This window comes from Phyllobates terribilis, unplaced genomic scaffold (genome assembly GCF_046119375.1).
Source record: "Phyllobates terribilis strain yellow unplaced genomic scaffold, ASM4611937v1 Scaffold_12__6_contigs__length_324123572, whole genome shotgun sequence".
In the NCBI taxonomy this organism is placed as follows: domain Eukaryota; kingdom Metazoa; phylum Chordata; class Amphibia; order Anura; family Dendrobatidae; genus Phyllobates; species Phyllobates terribilis.
In genome coordinates this window covers 250873833-250888451 of record NW_027362772.1, presented here as the reverse complement: position 1 = coordinate 250888451, position 14619 = coordinate 250873833, and the positions used below count along the sequence as shown (strand labels likewise).

Here is a 14619-nt window from a genome sequence, read left to right as displayed (position 1 = left end):
AGGGACTAGCCTAGTCACTGAAATGAAGGTCACTGCTAACGCTTTCAGGCAGGGGGCAGAGGCTACTGCGGTGACTGCAGCCTCTGCCACCTGATGCTGCTTCTTTTCAGTTAAATAAATAGAGATTTAGGATAAAAATTAATTTGTATTTCGGCCCACCCCTTTGATTGCCCATAGAGTTATTACTGGCCCCATTAGAGAACATGTGAAATGGTAGATAGGGTCTGACGGACTGAGGTAGAACTACACTTGAAGAGGAGCACACAGTAAAGTGAGTGAGTGCATTACGACCCTACACATAATTTGTGAAGGCTGTTGGGTCATGCTATATCTGCTGCATCATCTCGGAATGATATACAATTTTCCCACCTATTGTAGAACTTGGACTTGGTTGATTGTTCCTTCGGAGGATGACTCAATAAATTCCACAAAAGTTATATTTTCTTGGAATTTATTCATTTTTGTTAGTCAACGTTTCCCTTTGCCCTTAAATCAACCCACACTAATTGATATATAGTCAACGTAGAAGTCAAAGTTCAGCTTTTGCCAAAAAATAATTTCCTTTTACTCTAAGGAAAATGTTCACGTTTCCACGTTTCTTGTTTTGCTATTGATGTAGAATTGTCTCCCGGCCGTCTACAAATTACTACAGCTACTAATATCATTTACAGCTAAAGTGCCAGTACCAGCATTAAACTTTCATGTGTAGTAGCAGGAAAGTCCTGAATAAACAAGATAAGAGGAGCACTGTCAATTGTCCATCATGGCTGATGAAGTGGTGTAATGTGGATTAGGACAACCAAAAGCTAATTGGAGCTTTGACACATAGTTTGTCTGATTCCTGGGTTTCCTTGTTTATTTAAAGGGAAATCCAGGATTGCCATTTTCATATACCCTAATAGGTAATTCTTAGCTAATATAAGGGGACTTCTGTTTAGGATCCTTATCTCTTCTCCAGAGTAGAGCAGTGACCTAGAGCATCTGTAGCTCTCAAGGACCTATCCTGTCCTAGATAACACAGACAACCAATTGATTTGAATGGACACTGTGTAATACCTTTATTTTCCCTGTGCTGGTGCTGCAGGGAAAGTTAACATAGAAGGCCCCTGTAATTGTAAGAAGGTTGACATGTTGTCCACGTTTCCCCTTGAAGTCATGTGTATCAATGTTATGTGATATGATGTTTAGGATCTGTAGTGATTTGCACTGTTAGCAAGGAAGGTGTATTCTACCCAGCACTGGTAGCTGGCAGGGATAATGGAAGTTAATAGTTGGGACTAGCCCAGAGTGGGAGGGACTAACGTTAAAGGACAGCAGACAGATTCCTGTCAGGGGTCAGATAGGACTTAGCCTGCAGCAAAAGCAGACTTACGGTCTGACTAAGAAGCAGAACCGCATGAAGTGGGTGTTCCCAAAGTGAACGGAGACCGAGACAAGAGATAGCGTGACCCAGAGTAGACACAATGGAAAAGTGTTAGAAGAAGTGAGTGATTTTCCATAGACGGGCCTTGGGCAGGTATGCTAGTGGGATGGTATGGAGTTGTCAGATAGTCAAGTGACGGAGTGGTGCTGAGAAGGAAAGCAGGATGAAGAGAAAGAGCTCAGACAAAAACAGCATAAGTCAGCTCACTCATGAGAAGTTCCAGTGCACGGAAAGTTGTGTGGCAAAAATCAGCAGAAGCAAAAGCGAATATCCAGCATCAGATTCTTCTGTTAAAAGCCATGTCTTTATTTAGCAAAAACCACATAAAAATAGAGAAGTCGCAACTTCACATCCAAAAAAACATAAAATTGTATGCAAACGCGTTTCAGATGACTGTCTTTAATCGTTGGGTGTTAAAATGTGGATTGAATGGCGTGTTATGTCATATCCTGTATTGACACCTGACTAAAAGAAACCAATCAATGATAGAATCAACCATGACATTGATGTTAATAGTGGCATACAAAATTATTATATAATAATAGTGTCTTTAATACACTGACGAGCAAAAGAGTAACAATTTTTTGAATTTCTGGCTCCATATCTCACTATCTACTACTGCTTCGAACGTGAGACTACCATCATTTTATAGACAATCATCTTGGCTATCTCATACATAAATTACAAAACACAACCTGTTCTTACATTACCTAATAGCTCAGTGTGTTATTAGGTTGATTCCCAAGCGAAAGGTCAGCGTTTCGAATCGAAGAGCCGCCATAGAGAATATTTCCCAAGAAAAGAGAAACAGCATCATCCAGTCCATCGATAGCAGTCTCTTGACCAAGAAAATTGCCAAACTGCATCATGTGAGCGCCATGACAGTTTGAAAGAATACGAAATGAAGTCCATCCATCCATTCAAAAGCCAAGAGGTGGTCGTCAAGGCAAAATATCGGAGTCCTCAAGTTGGCTCATCACAAAGTCTATCAGTTCTGGCGCGACAAAGACAGCAGTGGAGGTGGCATGTATGATTTGTAATAGTAAGATCACAGACTTCCATGCAAGCACTGTGTGACATGACACACATTACACAAGTCTGGAATGGTGGCTTGAAAAAAGGTGAAGTCTCGAATTCAATATCGTCATAAGAAGTACTGGCTCGAGTTTGCAAAATAGTATGAAAAGTGGACAGTAGAAGTTTGGAAATGGGTGATTTGGAGCGATCAGACAAAAGTCAATAGACTAGGCTCTGATGGGAGCAAATGGGTCTGGGAGAAGCAAAAGAAAAAGGGATTGAGAAATTGAAGGAACTGTCAAGTTCGATGGAGGAAGCCTGATGATATTGGATGTTTCACAGCCAAAGGCGTTGGATACTTGTCCAGGATCAATTGTGGTCTCAATGCTGAGCTATATGTGAGAATCTTACAAGACGAGTTACTTTATACACTCGAGTACTATAGATATGAAAAGGACAACATAGTGTTCCAGCAGGACAATGACCCAAAGCATACGTCAAGATTGCCGAAGAAATGGTTCAATGACAATGAAGTAGAGGTGCTAGATTGGCCCAATTGAACACTTGCGGGTAGAGTTAAAGAAAAAGCTATATACATACCCTAGTGAGTCGACCAGTATGCACCAACTTTGGGAACGTGTAGAAGAGACCTGGTATTTTGGTCGAGACATGTTTGAATCTGATCGAGAGCATGGCCAGAAGGATTCAGGCAGTGTTGAAAGCCAAAGGTGAATTTAAAAAATGCAGTGACATGACAAGAATCTGCATAACTAATCATATGCTAAATAGTTGCAAGTCACATTGATGTATGAGATAGCCATGATAATTGTCTATAAAATGATGGTAGTCTCACGTTCGAAGCAATAGTGGATTGTCAGATATGAAGCCTGAAAGTCAAAAGTTCAAAACATTGTTACCCTTTTGCTCGTCAGTGTAATTATAGTAGATCCACCAGGTCTCACGATTTAATAGCTTGCGTTTGAAATCGCCTCCCCTAATGGGTTGTTTAACTCGCTCTATCCCAGTTACTTCAAAGAAGGACACATTACCATTGTGCATCTAGGCAAATTGTCTAGACACTGCTGAACATTTGTCGGATATTTTACTGACGGCATCAGAAAGGTGCCTTCTTATAGAGACTTTGAATGGACCACTCGTGCTCCCAGCATATTGAAGATTACACATAATACAAGTAAGGAGGTAAATTACATTTCTTGAATTACAGTTGATATATGAATTAATGTCATAGCTACGTTTTGTTACAGAGAAAATGAATGTTTTTGTATTTTTAACATGCTTCCGGCAAGTGCACGCTGTATGACCGCACTTGTACAATCCTTTTGTAGACAGCCATGTTTTTTTTTTGAAAGATGAAGCATCACTTAAAAATAAACTAGGGGAAAGAATGTCTCCTATAGTAGGTGCCCTTTTCGTTACAAATCTAACTGGTTGAGAGAGAATCTGCCCCAGTTTTCTATCCTAATTTAACATTGGAATGCGTTTTTTGATAATGATGCCCATGGCTCCAAACCGAGGATTATAGGTTTTAATGAAAGTAACCTGATTATGATTATCTATTGTTTTACTTTTATAATTTGAAAAAGATAGCATTGTATCACGTTTTTTATTGTTAACAATGCTGTCAGCTCTTGTGGGTATCCATTTAGAATATTTTTGTTGTTCTAGCCTTATTTTTAATCTGTTCTGTTTCCTGTTTGTAGCAGGATTTAAGGGCAGAATTTCTCTTTGATCTGTAGAGTTCACCCTCCGGGATATTTTTAATAACATGTTTAGAGTGACATGAGGTAGCATGTAAAGGAGAATTAGTAGCCTTGCCTTTCCTGTAAGGAGAAACAGTCACTCCTTCAGAGATATCCTGAATTAATGTTATATCTAGAAAGTTTATATTTTTTTCTTCAATGCAACATGTAAATTTTCAATTCATCTCATTTTTATTGATGTAATATAATAATTGTAATGCCAATTCCTTAGGTCCATCCCATATCAGGAACAAGTCATCAATATAACGACCATACCACCTGATATGGGAAGAAAAGTAATAGAGGGAGAGAAATCCGCCCCCATTGGTGCGCCTTGTTTTTGGAGAAAAAAATTGTCCATTAAAATAAAAATAGTTATGTTTCAATAGGAATTCTACTGACATGATCAGAAATTCTTATATTTGTTTAGAATAATTACTGTGTTTTAAAAGATGATATAATAATGCTTCTATAGCTTAATGATGTGGTATTGATGAGTAAAATGCGTTGACATCACATGTCCAACATAAGAAGATGTCAGGTCACATTGTGCGATCTAGTGATAGAATCACATGCTTGGTGTCTCTAATATACCCTGGTAAATTGGAGACTAGAGGTTGCATATGTAAACCTACCCAAGAGCTAAGTTTTTTGCTTAAATTGCCAATGTCTGCCACTATCGGTCTTAGTGGGGGAGGAAAGAGATTAAAGACAATCGTCTGAAATGCGTTTGCATAAAATTTAAAAAGAATTTTGGATGTGAAGTTGCGACTTCTCTATTTTTGTGTGGTTTTGCTAAATAAAGACATGGCTTTTAATAGAAGGATCTGATGCTGGATATTTGCTGTTACTTCTGCTGAACAGATAGAGTGCCCCGTGCGGTAGTTCCAAGGCGTCGGCAAGCAGAGAAGCTAAGTAACGGCCATAGAATCATAAGTAGCCCCCTAAGGGGTAAAGGATGCAGGAACGTGGGTTGAAGAATAGGACTCTCGCTTACCGGTTAGGTACTGTTGTCAGGGACTAAGGAAGCTCCCGAAGTACTGTAGTAGGTGGTGGCGAAGCTAGAGGAGAGGCTAATGGACAGAGGCAGAGAGAGCTCAAGAAGGAACAGGAATATGTATGAAGATGCTCTATGTAATAAGAGAAACGTTCAGGAAGCTATACAACCGCTATCCGCTGTACATACTTCCCACTTTATTCTTCAGTAAAATACACTTTATTTTTGAGTGGTGGTCTCCCTCATTGAACGCTACAATGTCTGGTCCTGGTCAGCTGAAGTCCACGGCATCATGTTATCTGCAAGGGTGTAGCACCCCCACAGCTAAAGTCCACACCCAGCCAAGTGCCCCATTTTTATGTAGCGTGCTGGGGCGTGAATCATGAGTACCTAGCCCACGGCTACCGCCCCGCACCATGTTACATACACACAAAGGTCGCCTGAATCTGTTGATATCGACATGGTCGGCAGAAAGTGTAATGTATTTAGGTGGTCTCCCGACTCTCCCCTGACAGATAATGCTGGGGGAGAGAGGGAAAGAAGGATCCGACACATTGGCTTTACGATAGACGATACTTTTGTTTTCTTAGAGATAAGCCTCTGACAGGGCATTCTGGAGGGAACAGAGGAGTCTGGAGAGGACATAGGAGAGAGAAGTCTGGAGGGGGCAGAGAACTCTGGAGAGGACAGAGGAGTCTGGAGAGGACATAGGAGAGAGAAGTCTGGAGGGGGCAGAGAATTCTGGAGAAGACAGAGGAGTTTGGAGAGGACAGAGGAGTCTGGAGAGGACATAGGAGAGAGAAGTCTGGAGGGGGCAGAGAACTCTGGAGAGGACATAGGAGAGAGAAGTCTGGAGGGGGCAGAGAACTCTGGAGAGGACATAGGAGAGAGAAGTCTGGAGGGGGCAGAGAATTCTGGAGAAGACAGAGGAGTTTGGAGAGGACAGAGGAGTCTGGAGAGGACATAGGAGAGAGAAGTCTGGAGGGGGCAGAGAACTCTGGAGAGGACATAGGAGAGAGAAGTCTGGAGGGGGCAGAGAATTCTGGAGAAGACAGAGGAGTTTGGAGGGGACAGAGGAGTCTGGAGAGGACATAGGAGAGAGAAGTCTGGAGGGGGCAGAGAATTCTGGAGAGGACAGAGGAGTCTGGATGGAACAAAGGAGTGTGTTGAGGACAGAGGAGTCTGGAGAGGACAGAGGAATCTGAAAGGGACAGAGGAGTCTGGAGGGGACAGAGGAGTCTGAAAGGGACAGAGGAGTCTGAAAGGGACAGAGGAGTCTGGAGAGGACATAGGAAAGAGGAGTCTGGAGGGGGCAGAGAAGTCCAGAGAGGACAGAGGAGTCTGGAGAGCACAGAGGAGTTTGAAGGGAACAAAGGAGTGTGTGAGGACAGAGGAGTCTGAAAGGGACAGAGGAGTCTAGAGGGGACAGAGGAGTCTAGAGGGGACAGAGGAGTCTAGAGGGGACAGACGTTTGTAGGTGACAGGTATCTGAAGAGGACAGAGGAGTCTGAAGGGGACAAAGAAGTTTGGAGAGGACAGAGAGACAGAGAAGTCTGACGAAAACAGAGTTTTGAGAGGACAGAAGAGTCTGGTAGCAGTGCTCTTATAGTAACACAGGAGTGCTCAGCCAAGTCGCGAATTACTGACTATACGGGTATGTGCACACGGTGCGGATTTGCTGCGGTTTTGACGCTGCAGACTTTCTGCACCATTTCTGCACCTAATATGCAAAATAGGTTACTTGCGTTTTTTGGTGCGTTTTTTACATGAGGTTTTGCCGCATGCGTTTTTTGATGTGGTTTTTTTATGCATGCGTTTTTCATGTCTTCATGTTGAAATTAGAGAATATTTTTTTTTAAACAAACTTTATTGATCATCATGTAGCGTTTCTGTGTGCGTTTCCACTGCGTAAACGCACACAAAACACACATGCGTTTTTTACGCATGCGGATTTTCCTAATCTAAGGGTATGTGCACACGGTGCGGATGTGCTGCGGTTTTGACGCTGCAGAATTTCTGCACCATTTCCGCACCTAATATGCAAATTAGGTTACTTGTGGTTTTTGGTGCGGTTTTTACATGCGGTTTTGCCGCATGCGTTTTTTGATGCTTTTTTTTATGCATGCGTTTTTCATGTCTTCATGTTGAAATTAGAGAATAGTTTTTTTTTAAACAAACTTTATTGATCATCATGTAGCATTTTTGTGTGCGTTTCCGCTGCGGAAACGCTATTGAAACACACATGCGGTTTTTACGCATGTGGATTTTCCTCACCTAATGAAAGTCTATGGGAAAATCCGCATGCGTTTCCGCAAGAGAAATAGACATGCTGCATTCTGGAAAAACGCATCTCATGTCAGTTTCAGCGTTTTGCACAAAAACGCATAGCGGGCGTGGGATTTCTAGAAATCCCATCCACTATGCTGTAACATCTGGCTGCTGTGGTTTTGATGCTGCATAAAAATGCAGCGTCAAAACCGCAGCAAATTCGCATCGTGTGCACATACCCTTAGTGGGTCGAGAGAGATAGATGTTGGATAAAGGATCTAAGCTATGTATTGTGTGTGGGGGGGGGGGGGCTTTACTGCTAGGTTCCACAGATTACAACTCATAACTGGTGGTCTCTGCACAGGGTTACTGTGTGATTAACCATACTGTGCCCCTTCTAAGTAGAAATTTCCCAAAGCAGAGAACCCCTTTAAACGATAACGGGGCTTTTTACATTCTGTACATATGTTGTAATAGGACATGTTCCCAGTATTGCTGAACACATATAATATATTTCTCAGCATTTGATGCCCTTGAAGCTATCACATTCAGGACTGAATATTTGCCTGTTAGGTGTCCTGTGCCAATGTCCGTCATTAGATAAAACCAAGCACTTACATCACGGACATTCTGGAAGTAATCATCCCATATTTATTACTAGTAAATTTTCATTATGTTTTTTTCTTAGGACATGATTACATGACGCAAATTCCAAAAATCTGCATGAAATTCAAGTTTATTTTGCATCATATCTTCCATGGGCTGATTTAATGGGAATCTGTCAGCTAGTTGAACAATACCTTTACATGGCCATTCTCCATTACTGAGAAATCAGTGTTTGAATTGATATGCAGATGACCATGGTAGATATGAAGCCTCTGTCACTCCAGCTCTATTCCCCGCCCAGCACCATCTCCTCCTGCTTGATTGACGGCTCCTTTGCCTGAAATCACACAGCTTAGAGGCTGTCAGTCACATAGGAGGAGGTGGTGCTGGGTAGGGAATAGAGCTGGAGTGACAGAGGCTTCAGATCTACCATAGCTCTTCAGCCTCATTTGCATATCAATTCAAAAGCTGATTTCTCAGCGACAGAGGAACGGACTGGCCATGTAAAGATATTGCTGGACTTGTCTTCGAAAGTGCTTTATGTCCAAAGAAATAGTTTAGAGAGGTGGGGGAGGGGGTGCAAATCTGCTGACAGATTCCCTTTAAATACAGATAAGAGAGAATTAGCACGTCAACTTTGATTCCATGCAGAATCCACGTCAGGTGGACTAGCTGCATTAAAGGGGTTTAGCGGTTTCAGAAAACCCCTGTCTCTCAGCTATTGTTTGTTTTTAAAAAAAAGCAAACAAAAAAATGTGCTTTACTCATCCTCCCCAGGTCCAGTGCTGATTCCCTGGTGTATTTTATTGTCTGCAGCGCTGACATCACATCGATAGTAATGCAGGCCATAACTGAGCTAAGCGGCTACTCCAGAGTTGACGGCATAAGCTGCTGAGCTCACCGATTGGCTGCAGCGCTGTCAATGTGACGTCAGCACTACACACAGTAACGGACACCGGGAGCAGCAGCGGAGACTCACTACCGGATCCAGGGAGGGTGAGTAGAGCACAGTTTTTGTTTTTAAAACAAATGGCAGTTGGAGGACAGGGATTTTTTTCTGAAACTGGAAAACCCCATTAAGTGAGGCTAAATCTGCACGTGGATCTTCGGCATCTCCAACTACAAATCCGCAACAGAAATCAGAGGGTCGGATGCAGATTTTTGCAGCAGATTCCATGTAAACATGCCCTTGCCATTCACCAATGATAAACTGCTACAGTAACACGCCATTGGCATTATCAAATTCTTAAGACGTGTACAATGTACCCTATAAATCTCACACAGGCTAATTAGGCTGGAATGTTAAACTCTTCTTTGTCTTTGGATTTTTCAATGAGCAGCGCATTACTGATTGCACATGAATAATAAATACCTGATACTTTGTTGAACTCTTTTTTAGCAACTAAAACTTAATTAAAATAATAGAAAGTAAATGAAAACTGTAAGATAATACATGATAATCATAATAATCATCATATAATGTGATTAAAATGTTATAAAATAAAATACTAATCATTATCATAGTATTATTATCAGCGCACTCGTCACCGTTTCCATTTTTCTCATTATATTTTAATAAATAAAGATCAATGTTCCGATAAGTAATAGAATAATAAAATAGAATTAATACAAAAATATAATAATGAATAATAAATATTAAATAGAATAATTAATAATAATACAAATATTTTAATTTATTAATATTATAACTACACAATGAAAATAAATGTCATTAATTACGTAACACAGGTTAGATGGTGACTTCTGTGTCGACTTGTGTGAAATGTTCTTGTGACACATTTTTATATTACTTTATTTATTGCATTTTTTTTTCTTCCTTTAGAAGTGCTGGATAAAATTGCAAGACATACAAACAACTTTTATGTTATTCTGCGAAGGAAAAAAAAAAGAGTTGAGTAACTTTTTGAAGCTGTTTGAAGAAAAAAACTGTATGCACATAAAGTTATATTAATCGCTGTATGCGCATAATTCATATAGAGCATCAAGGTCCCTTAAAACAAGTAATTGTCCAGCGAGTGACTATATATAATTACATTGGGTGCCAGAGTCCTAGGTTGGCTTTCCTTCACTTGGGGCATATATATATATGTATCTGTTACCCCTGAGTGGCTTGTTGGCATCACCCTTGGCACCCAGGACCATGGATATATGCAACATGACTCCTTCCTCCAAACCAAAAAATAAAGTTATGTATTAGTGAAAGCATCATAAATCAATATAATTAAGTGTATAAATATGTGACCCCCATGATGGTCTCTTTACGTACCTTCCAGGGAGAGGAGGGAGTCGTAGACTTTGCACTGCACTTGCCCAGTACTTTGGGAAGCACATGACATCCACAGTCCTTCATACAGTCCCACTGCTGTGATGATGGCATCTCCGGCATAGGACGATTGCTTCCATTGAGGTAACGCTGTGGTTGAGATGATTCCAATCCATCCTCCCAGAGCCAGAAAATAGCCAAGGAGCTGGATCCCTGAATTCGCCATGACTTAATTAACAAAGTTCAATTACTTTTGAATAAATGAAAGAGAATCCCTTTAATGCGTCCCGTTATAGGTCCGGAAAGTTGATGGTGGATTAAAGTCACAAGTTTCCAAAATAGTCACTTTGCCTGCAGTTTGGAGGAAGAGGAGGATGATACAGTTCACTAACAATTCATGATGGCGCTCTCCTCCCAAGCTGAGATGTGGATGGGGCACTCGCGTATCCAGAACTTCATGTTTTCACTTGGCTGAGTCTCTAGGACACGTAGGGGACAAAGTGGTAATAAGAAGATGAAAAAAAAAAAATGTCTAGAAGCTGCTCACAGAATGCAAGGAGGCTGGTCCTCACATTAATGGAATTCATAGGAACACCCACAGAGGAAAAAGGCAGAACTCGTGGAATTTAGGATTTAACACTTTGTAAACCCCTTTTACAGGAGGCATTGGTCGCCCGAACGATCGTTTGTAGGAACGATCATTTCTCGTCATTGCTCAGTGCCGACAATTTGCGCAATTATCTCTAAACTAAAATCTGAATCTGTCACCAGGTTTTTGCTATTTAATCTGAGAGCAGTATATAGTAGGGGCTGAGACCCTGAAAACCACTGGGACCCCTAACAATAAGAAAAGAACACAGCGATGCCCGGTCGGACTGCTCCAAACGTTCTCTATGAGACTGCTATAAAAAAGCAAGCGCTGTTCTCGGCTTGATGGCATGCATGGATGGCCATGACCGTGAATGTATACCGCCGGGGCATTTTAGAGACCTGTTCTTCGGGTCAGTGGTAGTCCCAGCAGTTGGACCCCCACAAATCAGAAAATTATCAACTATCGCATGGACAAATGATGACTTTAGATGTTGGAACAATCCCTTTAAGGGCTAGATATTTCACTATGCAAGGATAATTTGTTGGTAGTGTATATAGGACGGTTCCTCAGCAGGTGTAAGCTGTTGAGAGCAGCGTATTAGTAGACTTAGATAAGACGCATGATACTGAGGGTGGGTGAGTGTGTAGAAGTGTACGGGATTCGCTTTGATACTGCTATGTGGCTAGTGTGACCCCTGAAGCTTCTACAGCACAGAAAGCATTGTCTTCCCTCTTCAGTTCAGTGGGTTAATGAACATGTGTGTGGGTCCAAACTCAATCACGTCAGGGTTTTGCAACAAAGCTGTTCATTGAGAATGATTTAAGAAGTTTGTGCCGCAGAATGAAATCACATCCATATAATCGTGGAGTTGTGCTGCCGAGAAACAAAGTTTGGACAGTGAGGACATATAAGAGCCATTGTGTGATCCCTCATGAAGGAGAAACCATTAATTCAGTTTTATATGTAACGCTCGCTGAAAATCTGTTGTTTTGATTATTTTTTTTAGATGATGAATTCCTAAAATCCATCTATTCAAGTGATTCCTTTATTTATGGAGAACTGTATTGTTAAACGGGCAGAGACCAAAAGCTACTATGACTTCTATAGTACCAACCATGGAACTAGCACCCAGGACCCTCTATTGTGAGTGACAAGAAGAGGTCAAGTTTAAGCTTTTCTATGGGGTCCCAGTTTACAAAAAGAATAGTAAGCTATGACACCAGAGCCACCTTAGTACCAGTGCCTCATGACTTCCAACTTTAACTTTGGAGAATGGTCCAAAAGCTTCAATGACTCCTATGGTACCAGCCATGGAACTAGCAGGACAGATCTGAAGTTGGTATTGGTCTTCAATCATGTAAGGGGGTATATGAAAAATTGTCTTTCCTTACCATCCCATCCATGGGAGGGTTAGCATGAACCTGCCGGTTTTCATATACCTCCTTACATGATTGAAGGACAATACCAACTTCAGCACTGTCCTGCTAGTCCCATGGCTGGTACTATAGGAGTCATAGTAGCTTTTGGACCATTCTCCAAAGTTACAATTGGAAGTCATGTTCCACTTGTACTAAGGTGCCTCTGGTGTCATAGCTTACTACTCTTTTTATAAATTGGGACCCCATAGAAAAGCTTAAACTTGGCCTTTCTTTTCTTGCCACTCACAACAGAGGGTCCTGGGTGCCAACAAGAAATAAATGGAACCAAAAACAGCACCTCCTCTATCCAAAGCCCCCACAATTGGCACATGTCCCTTTGGTATTTTGATTCCGGTTGATGCTTCTATTTCGAAGGTCTTGTCTAAAGACCAGCTGCACTCAGATATCTTGGAAAACAGTGTAAAAAAGAAAAAAGAATATAAATTATGACATGTATATATTTTCTAAGTTCCAGGAAAGCTCAAACGTATCCATAAGCCCCTATTTACCGAATGGATGCCTAAACGAATCCTTTTGGTCTCCATCGTAGTCTTAAGACCGCCATTCAAATTAGACAAAAATGGGCTGACAAATGATCGTTCGCCATTTGACATAAAAGAATAAAACATCTCAGAAAGCATTGGTTATGATTTTTTCAGCAAGTGCTTATTATTAGTTGAAAAAAAAATTCAACATGTCCGACCAGTTTCGTCGGTCGGGCATCAGTCAAAATGAATAATCGTCTGTCTCACCGAGAAATAGCCAGCGATCAATCATTATGGTCAAAACTAAGCATTTATCTAATGTATAGGGGGAACACCATTGTATGTTGGTAAAACTTTTATGTAGAGAAAAATATAGGTGAAAAAAATATATATATTATCATGGATGTGTGCCATAAATCGAAGCACCCTCCTAATATATACCTATAACAGAGCGCTAACGTGATGGGACCAGAGCCTAAAGTTTATATTACAAAGGGAATTTTTCATTTACTGCCTTTATCTGTACCCCTTTAGGTTATTATACTTATTTTTCTAAAAATCCCTTTTTACTGGATTTCTTTCTCTGCATACTCCGCTCTTGTGACTTTTCCATCCAGCAGGATTAATATCACCATGGGGAACCCCAGCCTGGTTGGACCTTCAGACTCTCACATGTTCCCAGCAGGGACCGGGCAGTTTGTGCTTCACTAGTTTTTGTATCCCAGTTTGCAAGGTTCCAGCTGGTGAACATGACTACATTTACATTCCACCTTCCGTATTATGAGAAAGGACCAGTCAAGCAAGAACTCAAGTGACCATAATTACCTAGAGGCTACATGGCTGACCAGTCAGGATCCTTCAACCATTCATGTAGCTTGATTCATTCAACAAGTCTCCCTAACGATGAACCTTATGGCTAAGTTCACACGAGCGCATAAAAAGAAAAATCGTCCGATTTTCATCCAGAATAAAGCCGACGTTTTTTCCCATCTCAATTGTCATCTGTTTTAATACATCAGCAGTTATTAAAATTTGCAAACAAAATTCCTATGTTAAAGTGGTTGTTGGTCCTTAAGCTACAAGTCTGCAGTCACTCTATTTGACTGCAGACTTGTGAATCCTCACATTGCATGCACTGCGCTCTGTTAGGATTCTAGAGTGTTGATACCTGGAGAGAACAGTCATGTGACTGCAATTATGCAATTTGCATACTTCCGGCCACATGCCAACTAGACTTGGCTGGCCTTGCTCAATTCACTTGCATTGAGTGAGGATATGCCCATCTAGTCGGCATGTGACCGAATGTAAAAAATGAAAAAAAAAAAAAAAAGCGTCCATCTGCACTGCCCAATTGAATAACATTGGCCCAAGTGTTGACAGTTTTTTCACCGACAGATGTTGGACTGACAATAGGTTCCGGTCATGTGAACTTGGCATAATATTGTAAAGATGCCGATCCCCACATTAGATCATCTCGGCATTGTCAAAACCTAAGTCCCAGTGATTTTTTACGGAAAAGTCAACTCTATTTCTCACGATACCTTCCGGTATGTTTTTACTAATAATAATGGCATCTAGTCAGGTATTAACACAGCCCGGGGTCATTTTACTCTGACTCTGTGACAAAGCAAGTTTCGAATGGTCAATGAGTTTATAACTATAAATATGAAGCCAGCAGAAAGGTGACGCTAATGTCCTCAATACCAGGAAAACCCAGTTTGATTAATAGTATTATAGGACTGACGTCTGACTGCAACGAGTCCCGAGTA

General features: G+C 41.1%; 1 protein-coding gene across 1 annotated transcript in view; it reads right to left on the bottom strand.

Moving 5' to 3' along the window:
* CLDN19 (claudin 19) overlaps positions 1–10890 on the bottom strand; it is a 67330-nt gene extending 56440 nt beyond the window's left edge. The window contains exon 1 of the mRNA XM_073656815.1: positions 10359–10890. Coding sequence (XP_073512916.1) covers positions 10359–10581 — 223 coding nt within the window. The 5' untranslated portion in view covers positions 10582–10890. The remainder of the gene's footprint in view (positions 1–10358) is intronic.
* Positions 10891–14619: the final 3729 nt, after the last annotated feature.